The 17,941-nt window shown below is 40.8% G+C and overlaps 1 protein-coding gene across 2 annotated transcripts; it reads left to right on the top strand.

Annotated features, from left to right (window-relative positions):
• Nucleotides 1-17,369, top strand: ACER2 (alkaline ceramidase 2). Of its 2 annotated transcripts, none has more exons than XM_032213988.1 (6): nucleotides 1-120; nucleotides 1,991-2,105; nucleotides 4,087-4,228; nucleotides 11,179-11,316; nucleotides 13,513-13,650; nucleotides 15,153-17,369. In XM_032213988.1, the coding sequence occupies exons 2-6, from the start codon at nucleotides 2,030-2,032 to the stop codon at nucleotides 15,337-15,339; spliced, it is 681 nt and encodes a 226-aa protein (XP_032069879.1). In that variant the 5' UTR covers nucleotides 1-120; nucleotides 1,991-2,029; the 3' UTR covers nucleotides 15,340-17,369. The 2 variants fall into 2 exon arrangements, with proteins under 2 accessions (XP_032069879.1, XP_032069878.1); XM_032213987.1 differs by having other exon boundaries at nucleotides 1-430.
• Nucleotides 17,370-17,941: the final 572 nt, after the last annotated feature.

Here is a 17,941-nt window from a genome sequence, read left to right as displayed (position 1 = left end):
GGATCAGCTGGGAAGGAGGCGTGTGCGCCGCTGCCGTGGAAAAGCCGCCCCCGCCGTCGGAGATCGAAAGGCACATAGAGGGAGAGAGAGAGAGAGAGAGAGAGAGAGAGAGGCGCAAAGGTGAAAACGTCGGGACGCTTCCCCGCGTCGGGCAAGGCAGAAAAAAAAAAGGCTCAGGCGGCGACCCTGCCGCGTGGGGGGCTGGTGGTGGGGGCGGCCATTTGAATGATTTCAGCAGCTTGGGCTGAGCCGAGCCGGTGCCGGATGAGCGTTTGCCCGAGTTTCTACTGCGGGGCAGCCTGGTTTTAAAAAAGCTGTTGCCATGATCGCCCTCCTCTTGTGGGATCATCTCCGGGCGGGCAGCTCCGAACTGGACTGGTGCGAGGATAACTACACCATCGTGCCCACCATCGCCGAGTTTTACAACACGGTGCGTAACTTGGAGCCGCTGCTCCGCCTCTCGGCTTTTGCAAAAGGGGGAGAGAGCGCGGCGCTTCGGCGCACGTTTGCAATCGTCCCGCGCTTGTTTGCGCTGCTTTTTGGAGGGGTTTGCAAAAAAAAAAACAAAGTTGCATTCCTACACGCTTAGCCGGCCTGGGAGCCGCTCCAGGAATAGTCCGGTGGAAGCTCCTTGCTTGCGTGATGGGCTGGAAAAAGAAGGAACCTGTGCATCAGGTGGGGGTGCCCCGTGTAACGTGGTGGATCTAGATTTTGGGCTCAAAATGTGCCACAGTGGTTTGTAAACCACGATTTCCTGGCTTGACTCGGGTAGGCAGCCACGATTACGTGAGAATGTTACAGTGATCCGGTACCTTATTATTATTAATAATAATAATTAATAATCAATTATTAATTATTAATTTATTATTGTTATTATTGTTGCTATTATTATTTACTTTATTCATTAAACATGAAACTCAGCCAATTGAACATTCAAAAATGCATTATAAATATCAGTGACTGGTGCTAATGGTTGATACCGTTTTTTCAGCACCTTTAACTTTGATCATTCACTAAATAGGGCAGCTATTAAGCAAGTACTCCTTGTATACACTTCCCTGGGCTAGATCCTGATTGAAGCTCGGCACCTTTTCTGAAACCTTCTTTCAAAGAGGAAATGGGAATTGTTTCCAATATAGATAGATAAGAGAGCCTTTATTGTCACTTTTTTTCTGGGAATACACCAGCACACATTAAAAAAATGAAATTCTGATGCCTGCTCTCAAATACATACACACACACACAGTTTTAGAATACAAAGTGGAAAAACGACATGAGAGTTAACAAGGTTGATACTATAGGGTATGAAACAGAATTACAGAATCTAGTTCTGTTTTGGTACTACAAAATCTCATCTCAGAAGATAAGGAACAAAACTGTTCATGTAATACAGCAAGCCCTGGTCAAGCAGCTCTTCTATGTCTGATCCTGGTTAGAAGGGAGTAAACTTCCAATAATCTTTTCTGCTGTTCTCACCACTCTGCACAACCTTCTGTCCAAAGCAGTAATACTTGCAAATCACACAGTAATACAAAAATATACCTGGATTAAGACAATCCAGCAATTCAGCAACATCTACTCCCCCAGTTGATTGCCTGAAGGAGCTGGGTAAGGCGTTGGTCAACAGATGGCAGAGCTTATGCTCTGACGATCCCTCTGATCCTTTGATCGTTACAAACTCAGAAGAATCCCTGATCATCTCTCAAAATCTTACTCAAATGATACTGAGCAAATGTGAGCAATTTTAACTGCAAAAAAATATCTCACAGATGTGTCACAACAGCATATAGGGAGATCTTCCCCTTGGCCTGAAAAGCTGCTGTATACAGTGAAAATAACAAAACACTGATTAATTAAGGTCTCCTTTGTTATGATTGCTAAGGCTGTCACTTGATTAATGATGCAAAATTCCTACCAGAGATAAGGATTGAAGAAAAAAAATCTGTAATTTCTTTCTCCTTATTTAAATATTTTCCATTTTTCTCTCTAGATAAGCAACGTCTTGTTTTTTGTCCTGCCCCCTATATGTATGTGCTTATTCCGACAATATGCAACCTGCTTCAACAGTGGAATATATTTAATATGGACCTTGCTAGTAGTTGTAGGTAAGTTATTCTGAATTTTTATGGGATCTGACATGAAAATTAGGAGATTATTATTTTTAAATTATGTACTACAGTACCATGAAATCAAAAGATACCTCAATTGAGTGGGTGTTTAAGCATATAACTACAAGTTGGTCCTCGACTTCTGACCACAGTGGACTCTAAAATTTCCATTGCTAAGCAAGGCAGTTAAGTGAGTTTTGCCCCATTGGGTGACCTTTTTTGTCACAGTTGTTAAGAAATCACTGGAATGAAGTTAGTAACACAATTGTTAAGTGAATCTGGCTTCCCTGTTGACTTAGCTTGTCAGAAGGTTGCAAAAGACACTGCAACCATCATAAATACATGACAGTTGCCAAGCATCCACATTTTGATCACATGACATTGGGGATGCTGCAAGGGTCATAAGTGAAAAAAGATCGTAAGTCACATTTTTTTAGTGCCGTTGTAACTTCAAACAGTCATTAAATGAATGGGTTGTAAGTCAAGGAGTACATCTAATTCAGAAGCAGAATATGAACTCAAAACAAAGAACAGTATTGTAAGCTGATACCATCGTGACCCCTTTAATGTATCATATAATAGCCTTACTAATATAATCATCTTACTGCACTGATTCCTTTGGCTATTACTAGTGATGTTGTAGCAATCCAGTTTTTGCTAAGTTGTGTCGTCACTTCTTTTTGTCCATAAGTTCTGCTCCCATAGGAATCCAAAGAAATACCCAGTAGCTAAAATACAAACACACAGAAACAACCCAAGTCAAAATTGTTTAATTTTATTTATTTTTTATTTTGGATAAGCATGATTGCACTCTTTCTCTTCCTTGATTGTGAAATGGATTGCACAATATTTTTATTTTCTTTTCTTCATTTATTTAAAATAATTACATAGCCGTTCATCTGATAACCAACTCTGGGCGTCTCTAACTAGCAATTTATCTGTTATAGAACATCCTCTTGGCAGTATCTCCAGTTAGGTAGGCAACTTGGTGTTGTCCAAATACTTTTAACTAAAAATTCCACATTCCTGTCATTTGTTCAAAGTGCCTAGAGGTGATGTGAATTAAAGTCCAAAATATATAACTGGTGTTCTTCCCTGTATAAAATCTCAGTGAATGGGGAGAACGGTTTGAAGTAGAGGTGAAGCTATTAGCCTGCAAACCAGAGACTTGAGTTTAGGCACAAATGCCAGCTAGGTGACTTTGAGTCAGTCTCACTACCTTACAGGATTGTTGTGGGGAAAAGAGGACGCAGGAGTATCAGCATCTTAGACCAAGTCAAGTCTAAAAACCGCTAGAGAATTTCTAGAAGCCTGACACTGTGACAAATCAGCCATCAACAGGCACATAAAGATAAACAACATCTATATACCATTCAAAAGAGACAATTGTAAAGCCAACAAAAAGAAAAACATCAAAAAGAAAACTCCAAAAACCATTAATAAATACTCAGATGAGCAGAGATTAATACCAAGATTAACAATAATCAAGAAGTAAACAATACCCCAATCAAGGAAGTACCAACTCAGACAAACAAACAGTAAATAAGAGCTTAATCAAGGAACCATCAAGAATATTTCCACCAATACTGACAAGAAAAACCACAGTATATAAAAAAACAGAATAAAAATCTTAAGTAAAAAATTATATGGGAAAAATCACCCATTACTCCTCCCTAGACCAAGGATTGTGTAAGATTTGTCCTGCTTCAGTGCTATTAAGAACATTGAATTAAATATTTCTATTAAGACTGCCTGGCCGAGCAAAATCTTCACAAGATTTGGGGGGGGGGGGGGCAAGTGCATTAAAATGTTGATTTGGGAGGGTGAATGTTGTCTTTCTTTTATAACTTGGCTTTTCATCTTGTACAGTATGTTTCATCTAAAGTATAAAGGTTTATGTTTTCAGACAGTCATTGGAAAATAATGATATGACCATGCCTTAGAGGTAGAATAATAATTATTTACTGTATCTCTCTAGGAATTGGCTCTGTCTACTTCCATGCTACGCTTAGCTTCCTGGGTCAGATGCTCGATGAACTTGCTATACTTTGGGTTCTGATGTGTGCTCTGGCTATGTGGTTCCCCAGAAGGTATCTACCTAAAATGTTTAGGAATGACAGGTAAATATCTCTGGAAAGCATTGTGTTCAGCTTTTTGTGCCTTAATATCATGACTGTTTCCTTGAAAGAAGGAACACAGAGAGATGATTCTCGACAAAAAACAAGTGCAGGAAATTCGAACTGATGTGTTGTAAACTAGCTTCAGGTTTATCTTTATATAGGCAAGCAGATTGGGATTTAGTTCAGTTACAGCTTCTCCAACTTGCCCTGCAGGTAACTTCCCTATGTTATGGTCTTCCTATTGCTGCCTATGATAGACAAATGACAAAGCAGAAGATGAAGCAAGTTTATCTCACAGTTTATCCACAAAAATTAAGATTAGGGAAAGTGTATCTAAGTAGCTACCTCATAACACTGATGCAAAAAAAAAGAAGGCAGAAGATAAATGCAAGATTGTCTTGCATGTTGAATGAAAGAGGAAACCTGAAGTTGGCTGGAAAATTAAAGGATTATTTTGATGGAATTTACCCAGTTAGGAAGAACTACACAAACCAGTTTGGTCTAGTGGTTAAAGCACCACTCTAGAAACCAGGATGAAATTCCTGCCTTAGCCATGAAAACTGGCTATGTGACCTTGAACCAGTCATACACTCCCAGCCCAATTCACAGGGCTGTTGTAGTGGAGGGAAAATAGGAGGAGTAAGGAGTATTACCTATGATTACTGCATTGAGTTCTCTATAAAAATAATACATGTGGGATATAAATTAAATAAAGTAAATCCGTGCTCCAATGGGTCATTGGTTCAAAGATATTTCCTTATTTAAACAGAGAAACAGAATGTGAACAGAGACCACCGATGTGAAAAACGGGGAGAATGGGAGCTGCTTCCAACTTCCTATTGAGTTTCCTATTGAGTTTCCTTATGGAAAACTGGTGGGCACCATTGGAAATTCCCTTCCCTACCTCTGCCCCCCCCCCCCCGCCAATGGTGGGCTGTGAGTCAGCAATTGTGCATGGAGATGTGCAAGAGGTGATGCTCAGTTCAGGGAGAGGGTGTGTGCGTGTGCAAGAGATTCCACGTGTCAGGTAGCATGCAGCCCCTTGTGTGGGGATCGTGGGGAGGTGTAAGAGATGTCGTGTTGGCCAGGTAGGGCAAAAGTGTGGCACAGGTCATGAAGGGTGGGTGTGGATCACAGGGCTGTATGAGAGGTGCCTTGTAGATGGGGGAGGGCATATGGGGAGATTGCGGGTAGAGAAAGGTCTGGGGATCCTTGAGAGTATGTGAGATGTGCCATGCAAGTCGGGGATGTTGCATGGAGGATTGGGTGGGTTGGGAAGGCTGCATGGCCCTTCCTTTCTTCCTCCCCTATTCTTTCCTATTCCCTTCTCTTTCAGCAAGTTAAATGGCTGCTGCTGGGTGGGGGAGGAGCAAGGCATTGCTGGACTGGCTGGGAAACTGTCATGAAATGTTGAAAATGAAGTTCACGTGACCATAGCAGCAGTACAGCAGCAGCCATTAGCTCTGAGGCAGCCACAGTTTTCCTAAATTTCACTTTCCCAAAAATCATGGGTCTGGATTTTGGACACATACTGTAAGTTAGCTCATTTGAGGCACCTTGGTTTAAAGTTGGTGCCCTAAGATGCACTGGTTTGCCCAGTTAAAAGTCATGACAGTGAGATTTTTAGTAGTATATAAATAACTGGGTGAGTTTGGTCTTACTGAAATCTAGTTTTTTCTGCTTGGATTCTTCAATACTGTACATTATAGTTGCCACCAATATATTATTCAATTCCTCTATACTTAGGATGCTCTTCATAATGTTATATAGATAATGCCAAGCAGACTGAAATACTGACACAAGGAAAAAAAGCTATTGAAAAGGCTTAGGATTTTTTCAGTGGCATGTTTGTTGGTGGTTGCTGGAGTAATGAGAGAGAATTGGGTTAGAGATGGTTGATCTAATCCCTCAGCAACTCTTCCCAAAAAGATTATAAGATTAATGTGTAGCCCCTGCGCCCCAGAGCAAACACGAGAAGAACACAGATATCATATTTGCGATTAATCCTTTTCTTTCGTTCTATCTCTTATAAGTATATGGCCGAGTATTCACCAAGGATTTATTTGCCATGTGACAAATTACGAAAAATAACTTAGTCTTCCCCCAGTGTAACACCTTTTACATTGATTAAACTACAGCTCCCATCGTCATCAGGCAATCTGGATTAGATAAATTACCCTTTACTTTAGGGATTTATATCCAGTCCTTCAGAGACTGTTTCTAGGTTGGTGATTTATTGAACAAAAGTCAGTAATTAAATATATATGCATATGCACATACCCATAGATGGATGAATGATTGTTAGCAAGAGATAAAGAGATGATAGATGGATGAGAAAGAGAGAGAGATGGATGGATGGATGATAGATGGATGACAGACAGACAGACAGAGGGGAGAGAGAGAGAGAGAGAAAGAGAGAGAAATGTCTGGGAATGTAGATCTTTGGTGAAGAAGTCTCCATCCTCTTGGTGGCCCCCAACATTTCTATACTTCAGCATTACTATTACTCTGGGATAGCATTGTGGTTGAGCCCTAACAGATGCGAGTGTTGTGGATGACATTGATCGAGGATTATTATTGCAATGGTAGGAGCAGCTTGAGATACTGGATCTGCCACTGAGCACCACCACCACCCCGGCCCCCGATGGCTGGCAAGGTAGACAGAAGGTGTGACTGAGACAAGCACAGCCATAAGAAAGTCCCATTCAGCAAATAAAAGTGCAAGAGTACAAGGTTTTTACAGAGAATTTTACTATGGTGATTTAGCCTTGCTAAAATCCTCTGGTTATGATAAGGATGCATTGCACTTTTGCACTTCTCCTTCATCCATGCTTCATCCTTGCTGTCAAAATCTGGTTGGAAGGGCTTTCACATTTCAGGTCTATTTCAAACCTTTCGCTCTTTCACAGCTAATGGTAGTCAGATCAACCTCATGGTTTTTGCCTCACAGGGAATCCTCGACTTACAACAGTTCATTTAGTGACCGTTCAAAGTTACAACGGCACTGATAAAAGGGCTTATTACCATTTTTCACAAGTACACATGAACTTGCATCTCCATGGTCACGTGATCAAAATCCGGACGCTTGGCAATTGACTCATATTTATGAACTTTTGCCATGTCCTGGATCCAATGATCTCCTTTTGAGTGCTTCTATAGTTGATAGCCAGACTGGAATTTTTAAATAATATTGTCTTTTAATCTTCTCCCAATTTAGTAGCAAAGCCTCCCTTTTGAGTGCTTCTGATGAACAAAGTCAATGCGGAAGCCGGATTCACTTAACAACCAACTTTGCACCAGTGATTCGCTTAACCACTGTGGCAAGAAAAGTTGTAAAATGGGCCCAAATGCACTTCACCCCTGTCTCGTTTACCAACAGAAATTATGGGTTCAATTGTGGTCATAAGTCAAGGATTACCTGTATTTTCTGAAGCTTGTTTAAACACATTGTATACTGTGTTTTTTTTCTTCTTCCCAGGATGGCGGCAGTCAGTTTTTCCTGCTCTCAAAATGTCAATATTCATACAGCTTTTATTACCTGTTTTTCATCATGATAGGGGCAATAACCCAGTGTTTGTTTTAATTCTCTTAGTCAGTATTGACTCTCATTGCCTGCTTCTTGAGGGTGGAGAAAGTGGCTGGTCCAAGATCACTCAGCTGGCTTGGTGCCTGTGGCAGGACTAAAACTCAAAAACTCCTACTTTTTAGATGATGCCTTAAACCACTGCACCAAAGTAGCTCCCTGTAATTCCCATAAAAATCTATAAAATGTTCCTTTAAGCCCTCCCTCACTTCCGTTTCATCCAGAATTATGTGTTTCTCCCTCCTCTTCCACTTCCAAAGCAATTCTTTTTAATTTCCAAAATTGTTCTGCATTTTCTCTTGGAATATTATCTATAGTCTTTGCTCTGTGAACTACAGTTTTTGCAATAGTTTTTCTTTTTGTATATACATAATGCAATATTATCGTTGCATTTTCCATTTTTTCTCCAGCAAACATGCCTTTTTTTCCTTGTTCGCCAGATAATTATTTTCACTGCTTCTGTTAGTATAATTTCATATATTTCTTTTTGAAGAAATGATAACATTTTGCTACTGTCTCACAAATGGGCAGTTGAAATAGGCAGTAGATTGCCAGTCTTGCTTACAGCCCTAAGTGTAGTAAGAATCAGGTGCCAATCCGTAAACTGTTCTACCAGTTCTGCTGTAATTATCAGAGAATTAATTATAAGTTTACCTTTTGCCACTTACAACAAAATTTAGCCCTTGGGAGTGTGAACAGCACATGGCCATAGAATAGGGGCTCATGTAAAGGGAGAGCTGTTGATATATTTTGATGAATTCCTAAATCAAGCTCATTGTTTGGCTTCACCTTGTAGCTTCAACACATAAAGATAATCCACAACTTGCTACCTAATATCGGTGGTTTGTGCACTTCATATCCTCAGTATTTTCTTCAAGTGGTCACCCATAAAGTCAGTGCCAAAATTGTAGTTGACACAGAAAACAGTTGAGCAGTGATGAGTGTGATGATGAATAGAACCACCTTGGAAATGACCAAACAACTCACTTTGCTTTTTGCTGTTTTGAACACAATTCGGGGTGCTTACTAGAGTGTACAAAGCCTTGTGCAACTTAGACTGCAATTAAGCATAGGACAACTTGATGTAGGAACAGGCAGAACGAGTAAAGTGATTCATCAACCTAGAATTGTTATATTCTCTCAAATGGTCTTAAGTCCAACCCTTCCTGAATTCTGTTGACTCTTATCTGGTGTGAATAAATTCAGGAATTCAACGGAGTTCAAGAAGGGTTGGACTCAACTCGATTTACCTGCTCTTCTCCTTCATCAAGTTGCCTTTGGTCTAAGTCATGGGTGTCAAGCTCGATTTCATTGAGTTTGACACCACTGGTCATGTAAGGCTTTGTACGCTATAGTTCACTAGATTCTTGTGTTTGACCCTTCTCTAGTGTGAATAAATTCTCACCCGATAAGGGTCAACAGAATTCAGGAAGGGTTTGGCTGAACTTGTTCTACCTATTCTTCTTTTACATCAAGTTGTCTTACATCTAACTTTGGTCTAAGTTGTGTAAGGTTTTACATTGTAGTTGACTACATTCTTGTGTTTGACCCTTACCTGGTATGAATACATTTTCACCAGATAACGATCAATGGAATTTAGGAAAGGTTAGACTCAATTTGTTTGGCCTGCTCTTCTCCCACATCAAATTGCTGTACGCCTAACTTTATTTTGTCATTGTATAGGATGGAGCAATAAAACTTCTGAACTGGAACTTAATTATGATCCTGATCGTTCTTGACTGACATTTATTCCTTTATTGTTTACTTTGTATTCTTGGGTCAACAACAGAGCATTGTTTCCAGATCTTACTACAGATACATTTTGTTGCAGTTACAGGTAGTCCTCAATTTACGACCACAGTTGAGCCCAACATTTGTGTTTCTAGGTGAGACATTTGTTAAGTAGGCTTTGCCCCATTTTTACAACCTTTCTTGCCATATTTGTTGAGTGAATCACTATTAAGTTAGTTAGTACCAACATTAAGTGAATCTGGTTTCCCCATTGACTTTACTTGTCAGAAGGTCATAAAAGGAGATCACATGATCCCAGGACACTGCAAAGATCATACATGTGAGTCAGTTGCCAAGTGTCTAGATTTTGATCACATGACAATGGGGATGCTGCAACAATTGTAAGTGTGAAAAATGGTTATAAATTTACTTTTTTCAATGATGGTGTAACTTTGAGTGGTCACTAAATTGAACGGTTGTAACTTGAGGACTACCTGTACTTTGGATTTTGTCCATAGAGCAAGTGGAACAAATTGTTGCTGGTATTAAAGCAGACCCATCTCCATGTTACTGCAGAGGGATTTTAAATTATTCCTGCTCACATAGAATATAGGGTTAAATGCCTTTTACGGAAGCTCTGATCCTTTCCTTTTATTACAGGTAATCCTTGATTTGTGACTGATTGCTTAATAACCATTCAAAGTTATAATGGACTTTTGACCTTTGTTGTCAAAGTTACAAGTGCTGCACTTCCTGGTCATGTAATTGCTCCTTGGGAACATGTAACTGACATATTTATGACTGGTTAAAAGTGTAGAGATCCTAAGCCATTCAGGTCATGGTAGTCTCAAAGGTGCTTTTTCGGGAGGCAACTGGACTTTCTTGTTTTTCTTTGAACCCATTTTGCTTCTCATCCAAGAAGCTTCTTTGGACTGGATGGTGGGGAATGGAAGGTTTTATGCTCCTTGCAGACAGTTGGTTATTTGCATGGGTGAGGATGATCCCGAGGAGACAGATACACTTCCAAGTGGCCTCAACGACTCTCTAAAAGAATGAAAATGACCAAACTATCTGCAAGGAATATAAATCCTTCCATTTCCCACCATCCACTCGCAGCTGAAGAAACTTCTTGGATGAGAAACGTCTTCAGCGAAGGAAGAAAAAATAAAGTCCAGTTGCCTCCTGAAAAAGCACCTTTTGGGGGGTATTTATAACTGGTTGCAATATCCTACTGTTATGTGATCAGGTTTGTGACTTTTTTTGACATTGGATAAGCTGGATTTAATTCACCTGATATACTTAACAGCTATTGTAAAATCAAGTCTGATCACCTGATGACTACAACAACTGACGACCAAATTTCCGGGCTGTAAGTCGAGTTCTACAGTACTTGTACATTTTTGCAAACAATGGGAAACAGGCAGCACATCCATTTTCTCAGTAAATAAAGTATGTGGTCCTCCATTCTACGTCCCTTAAAACAAACAACATTTTGGGTTGGCAAAACCTGTGGCTGTTTTTTTCTCTCGGAACAACTGAAGCATCAATTCCACAGGGCAAATAGTTTTTGACACCTGTTTTTATGTCTTTATTTCATCCCAGAGTGACCCTGTTTAAAAATACGTGTATTTTGCAGAGGCCGGTTCAAAGCTGCAGTGGGCATTCTTTCTGGAGTTACTACATGCCTCGCCTTCGTTAAGCCTGCCATTAATAACATCTCCTTGATGACATTAGGACTTCCCTGCAGCGCCCTGCTTATTGCAGAACTTAAAAGGTATGTACCAGACTGACTGAGGCAAAGCAGAAAAATTACATTTAATTCATTTATTTAGATCTCGCCTTCATTATTTTTACAAATAACTCAAGGCAGTGAAAATATCCAACACACCTTCCTTCCTTTTATGTTCTACACAACCTTGTCAGGGGAGTTGGGCTGAGTGGGAGGAGGAACAGGCCCAAGGTCACCCAACTGGCTTTTGTGGCAGAGGCAGGATTAGAACTCACTGTTTCCTACTTTCTAGCTTCATACCTTAATCAGTAGACCAGGGGTTGGCAACCCACTTCTCTGGAGCTGCATGTTGCTCTCATCTCTGTGCTGCAGCTTCCTGTTGCTCATATTTTGAGCCACCAATGTACAACACCCACTAGCACATGATTTATTGAGCTTTTTGACCCCCGGTAGGCCAACCATGAATAAATCCAAGAAAATAAAAGTTTCAGAAGTAAACAGAATGTTTAACGCAACTACATAGGTTAGTTTTGTGGCTGCTCAGGAAATAGTCAGGCGCGGGAAGGGTTTTGTGGCTCCTGGTGTTTTCTTTTCTGTGGGAAATGGGTCCAGATGGCTCTTTCAGTGTTTAAGGTTGCCAACCCCTGCACTAGACCAAATGGGCTCTCCAATGCTGGTGCAGTTTGTTCCAGCGCAACCTCTTCCTGTTTCTAGTTGAAAGTTGTCATTCGGCCTTTTCAGGGGTAATGTGATCCTAGGAGAAGTACTCTTACTGCACCCCCCCCCAACTTATAAACTTGCTTAATACATAACTTAAGGTGAAGTTAGTACCACCTAGTGTAGCACGTGGCCCGAACCCCGTTTTAAAACTCTGATGTTTAGAAGCTCTGATGTTAAATACAAAGAATACTCTTTGTATTCTTTGTATTTAACATCAGAGCACAGCATGGGACAGCCATCAAATCAAAATACAAACCATCTCTGGTAAATGTTCAAAACAAAAATTGTAAGTTCTGGACCAGTGTTGTGCCATGTAAAGCAGCAGCTCCCAACCTTTTGGGCACCAGGGACCAGTTCTTTGGAGAGAGGTTTTTCTGTAGACCAAAGGAGGCATGGTTTTGTGTGCTGCGATGAGGCTTCGCTTGTTTGCACAGCCGGTTGCTGGCATGCCATGGTCCACACATACACACACACACACACACACACACACACACACACACACACACACAAATGGCTGTCTGCATGTGTGTTCCAGCATAATTCTGGAACGCCTCGAGCAATCTCAACCAAACTTGGTACACAGATGACTTACTCTCTGGAGAAAAATGTTGTGGGGGGTAAGATACCCTTAAAACCATGCAGGGTGTGTGTGTTCTGTTAAGATACAGCCTGTTGTGCTTTAAAATGGCTTCTACTAGACTGCTGTAAAATAGCTTCTACTGTACAGTGCAGTGGAGTTGCCATGGTAACAGCTTCACAGTACTCCACAAGAGGGTTCCCTCTCGTAAGGGGGAAAATCCAACATGTTTGGTCTGGACATTTCCTCCTATAAATAAATATCCAGCCAACTCTGGATTATCAGCTAGTAATTAATATAAACCATGTATATACAAAATTGAACTCATGGAAGCAATCTGATAGATGTTAGATTTTCTTCTCATTAAGCAAAAATCATCTTCCTCCCAAAGTGTTTTTGCAGTAATAAGTAGCCTTAGGTCATGGCATCATCACGTAATGTATCATGACTTTTCCCCCCTTCACTAAACCGGGTGTGGCCATGGCCAGTACATGACGCATCCAGCCTGCGGATCGTGGGTTTGACGGCCCTGCCTTGGGTGATAATATATTGGTCCAAGGGGAAGCAAAACTCTTCAAATTTACCTTTTTTGGGTAGAGGAATTCAAGTCTAGTAAGATCAAATGCTATGACATCGCTTATAATTGGAATTTTGTTGCTTGCATGCTTCAGTCAGCTCTGGTCCCAAAAGGTGGTGGCTATATTGCCGTGTGGTTTTTGGCAGAGCTTCAATCAGTCCATCTTGATTTTTTTGGACCCTAGCCTGTAGACATTCCTATCTTTCATTTGATATTTCACTTGTGCAAATCAGTAATTCAACAGACTTCACCAAAACCTGTATTTTGATTCATAACCCAGGTTGACTTGGCTTGATTTAAACTTCCACCAGTTTTATTCATTTACACTATTGCCAATGTAACTCCCAGTTATCACTTTTCCTTCAAGGTGTGACAATGTCCGAGTGTATAAATTGGGACTCTTTTCTGGCTTGTGGTGGATGTTGGCACTATTTTGTTGGATTAGTGACAAAGCATTTTGCGAGATTTGGTCATCTGTTAATTTTCCTTATTTACACTGCGTATGGTGAGTCCTAGTTTTATTCTCCTTTATTAAGTATTTCCCTTTGCTGGTGTGTACCCGTTTTCAATGCAATAGCGGCACAGTTTCTTAGTGTGTTTCATATTAAAATCAGACCTTGCGTAAGGTAGTTTGGGGTGATTATTTTGATCCATGAGTCAGTCAAGTTAAACAGCACTAACAAAATAAATTCTGGTAGAAAAATATATTTTACTCCCTCGTTTGTGTTTTGACAGTGACATATCAGGGTGTGTTAATATTCACACAAATAAGAAAATAGTTGGGCCTCCTTCCATTACTGGAGGCTGATATTGTTGGGTGGAGGTGCTACAAATTTCAGTAGACAGAACAATGACACAAGACAGCAGAGGAATTGCATAATAGGCAAAGATTTTTCTGAGATTTTGCAGGGATGCCGTAGCTAGGGGTGGAATATTGAGAGAACAATACAGGAAGTCTGTTCTAAAGTTTAAACCAGGACTGTCCTATCTTGACAACTTTGAGATCTGTGGACTTCAACTCCCAGAATTCCACAACCAGCTATGCTGACAGGGGAATTCTGGGCGTCATTCCACAGGTCTCAGAGTTTTCAAGATTAGATACCTCTGGTTTAAACCATTATTCTCCAGCTACAGTCAATGTCTCCTATTTTTATTATCAAATTTCAAAGTCCAAAGATCTTTGGAATCATTAAAAATAGTCCAGTGGTTCCAGGTAGCCCACAAACCAAGGATTACCTCCATTTCCACTTCAAATCCTGATTTGAACCCTATTTCTCATAGGACAGAGACCCAATACTTAGAAAAGCAGCTGATTCATATTGGGAGATCTCAAATTAGCATCTTTGAGAAAGGAAGTTAATTTGCCTTCTTTCCAGAGAGGAAAAAATTGCCGATGCACATATAAAAGTGTTAACAACTCCCCTTGGGGGTTCTCAGTATCCTCAAGTTGAGCCCTGGGATCCAAGCTTGCATTCACAACAATGCACATGGTCTGTTTTATGCCCTGTTTCCAGGGTGCAACAGATGGCAGAGCAGCTACTGAACGCTTTCTGCGTTGCTACGTGAGTAGTATAAAAATAAAACTTTTGCAAAAGCTCCCCATTTCTTGAGGAAGGTTCGTTGTTTCTTTTCCCTGAAAAAGTGCGTAAGTTTGCTACTTCCACTGACCTTAAGTGTTGCCCCGCCTTGTGAAACAATGCAGAGAGGAGCAACAAAAAAGATAAGGGGGCTGGAAGCTGAAGCATACGAAGAACAGTTACAGGAGTTGCAGGAGGCTGCCCCGTCCCCCCGTCCCCCACCCTCCAAGCTGGCTGGTCCGTGGAGAAGAACTACAATGCTAATCCGGCCCTTGAAGAAATCTAGTTTGATACCCCTGATACAGGGTCTCCTGCTCTAGCAGGGGGTTGGACTAGATGATCTCCGAGGTCCCTTCCAACTCTATTATTCAGTCTTCTAAGACCTGAAACTGAAGCAAAACCTCAGTCCTTTCACTTCTCTCTTTTCCAGGCACATCCTCATCTGTATTGCAGCTTACCTGGGCTGTGTCTGCTTTGCCTATTTTGATGCTGTCTCCGAGATCCCCGAACAAGGCCCCGTCATCAAGTTCTGGCCCAGTGAGAAGTGGGCATTCATTGGGGTGCCCTACGTCACTCTCCTCTGTGCTCACAAGAAGTCTCCCCTCAAGATTACTTGAAAGGCAATGGAAGCGTCCCATCCTCTTTACCTGCTGTTTCTCCAAAAGGCCTGAATCTCTAGTGGGAAGATTGCCCCATGGGGTCCTTGCGGAAGCAAATGACACCCAATGCCGTGGTCAGAGCAGAATCTCAAAAAAAAGTTTGTTCTGAGTGGCCTAAGAAATGAATCCGTACAAATGAATCCGGAAAGCAGAAAGCCTGTATTTCCACAAATGTATCTCCTGCCCCCACCCTCAAAAAAAGTAAAGCTGTTTCCCTTCTGCTTTGACTGCCTGTCACACTCTCGGTGGTCAGGGAACTGGGTGACATCTTACCCTCCACATTAAGGAAGGACGAATGGAAAAACGGGTGTCTGTCTCTCTGCGAGTGTGTTGATGGCTGTATTCTGTTTGAGAAATAATCACCAGATTTGTGTATTAAGGATTTAATAGAATTGCTTTGCAGATGTCCCTCCTGTGCTGCAGGTGTATATTTACACATTAATTGAGCAAATGAAATCTCTTTAAACTCTCTGGTCAGTTTAAGAGGAGAACAGTCCTTGAGAAGCTGTCTCACTTCTTAATCCATCAAAATATCATAAACATACGACAACCCATCTATAATAGTTCACTCTGCGGAGACTTGTTTACTACAGTTCAAAAAATAAGATGGAGAAAAGTCAGTGAAGGAATAAAAATTGTCTTTGAAATGACTAGTTGTGAGGCTTTACTTGGTCTCCAGGCAGTTAAGTCATTTTTCAGCTGAGTTCTTGGAAGGAGAGCAATTCAACAATCATCTACCAGGTTTTTGCAAAAAAACAAAAAGCAGTTTATCTCTCAATCTCCATTTTAATTCCATGTTCTCTGCAAGCAAACAAATGAACTTGGAAAGGTTTGAGTTTAATTATCCGTCTGTTTTTTTTTTGTTCTTTTTTTTTGCCTCTTGTTACCATGACACACTTTTAGGAGTTAGTTACATAGAGGGCAATCCATCCTCATTATTCACTTCCATTTTTAAGCAGATGTAACTAAATTTCAAGGGCAGTGAAGAATCAGTGCTTTGGCTTGTGCAGGTATTTGAAAGCTGCTTAAATTGTGCAGTTGGGTGTTCCCTAGATTCTGAAATATTTGAACCTTTGTTAAAATACATGTCAGGGAATCCATGAAATCAAAATTGTGCCTGTGGCTATGTGATTAAAAGTTCAGCCCCCTCTTTTTTTTGTGAGGCAGGAGGAAAAAAAGGGGGCTTCAATTGTATACACTCACTATTTTATTTTATTTTTGACTCACCCTGTAGATGATCCTGCAGTGAGTCCGATGAATTTGGAGCTTTTAATGTCACTTTTTAAAGAACCCTCTCTTTTTTTGTATTTAAATAGATGAGATGCCCGATAAATTATCAGCCACGGTTTAGTAGATTGGATGGAAAAGGAAAATACATGCTAAAAATAGCTTGGTTTGTTTTCAAGCATACGCAAAAACAAAAACGTTTCTATCCCTGGATACAAAGCCAAGATATAGTTGTAAATGGGGGTGGGTGAGGGCACACTTCTTGCAACCAATGTTTCTCAATTGCTGATGCACCAATCTGGGTAAATATCTATGCTTGATTGTGGAATTGAATTGGGCGCTTTGTTCCTTTCTATTCCATTTGGCTGTGACTGCTCAGTTCCTTGATGCATTGCCAGAAATGTTGCATGTAACATTAAATAAATGGGGCCAATTTTCCCATTTGGGAGCCATTGGCCGTGTGGAACTTTTCCAAAGTGAGTTGATTGAGACAGCTTTATCACTGTGGACCGGCCTAGTTCCATGCCTGTTTGTGAGTGAGTGCCGTAAGGCTCTGTCAGCACGGCCTGGTCCCTCGTTTTAGGACAAGATAATTCAGTGCTCCCCCTTTGAGTTACAGTGTTTGGTTCCTGCAGTTGAAGAATGGAAGACATCTGTATTTTTCAAAGCTGGGGCAATCTACCTTAGTGAATATCAATAGAAGTTTCCCCCTGTGGCTTGAGGCACATGTTATTGGCCAACCGGTGGCAAAATGAGTTGTAGATGAAATCACCAGCACAGCAATGATACAGTTGTACTTTGCCAGTTCCTCCCCATTTCTTGCCAGCTGATTACCAGCACAGACCTTAATCCCATGAAATTTTGAGTTGTCTGAGTTGGGCCAAGCTCTGAGTTCTGAGTGATTTGAGACAGCTATTTGAGGCCTTTAGGTTGTTATAAGAGTGGATAGGCAAGGGGTTCACTCTGCTTGTTATTTAGTTATGGGTATTCTTAAATGATTGCCAGGGGTTCACATCCATTTTGCAGGTTCATTAGGAGGACTCTGAAAATCGCAGCGACCAACAAGAATGGGACGAATGTTGGTGGAAGGTTAAAGGATGATTCCCCCTCCCCCTTTTTTTAACAAAACAATAATTGGAGAAATTGTCCCACTGAAAATTGGCAGTTGTACGTCAGTGAACCAGCAGCAAAATTTGTAGTGTTCTGGATATTGTAAAATGCGTGGTGCAAGACCACACATATCTTTATTATTATTTTCTTTTATTTAAAAAGTTATCTATTTTTCCCCTAGTTTGCAATTCTCAACTGCTATTACTATCAAGCTTCCGAATCT

Source organism: Thamnophis elegans, chromosome 3 (assembly GCF_009769535.1).
Source record: "Thamnophis elegans isolate rThaEle1 chromosome 3, rThaEle1.pri, whole genome shotgun sequence".
Classification (NCBI taxonomy): Eukaryota; Metazoa; Chordata; class Lepidosauria; order Squamata; family Colubridae; genus Thamnophis; species Thamnophis elegans.
Note: the sequence above shows the minus strand (reverse complement) of the source record. Positions and strands in the feature narration are given on the sequence as shown.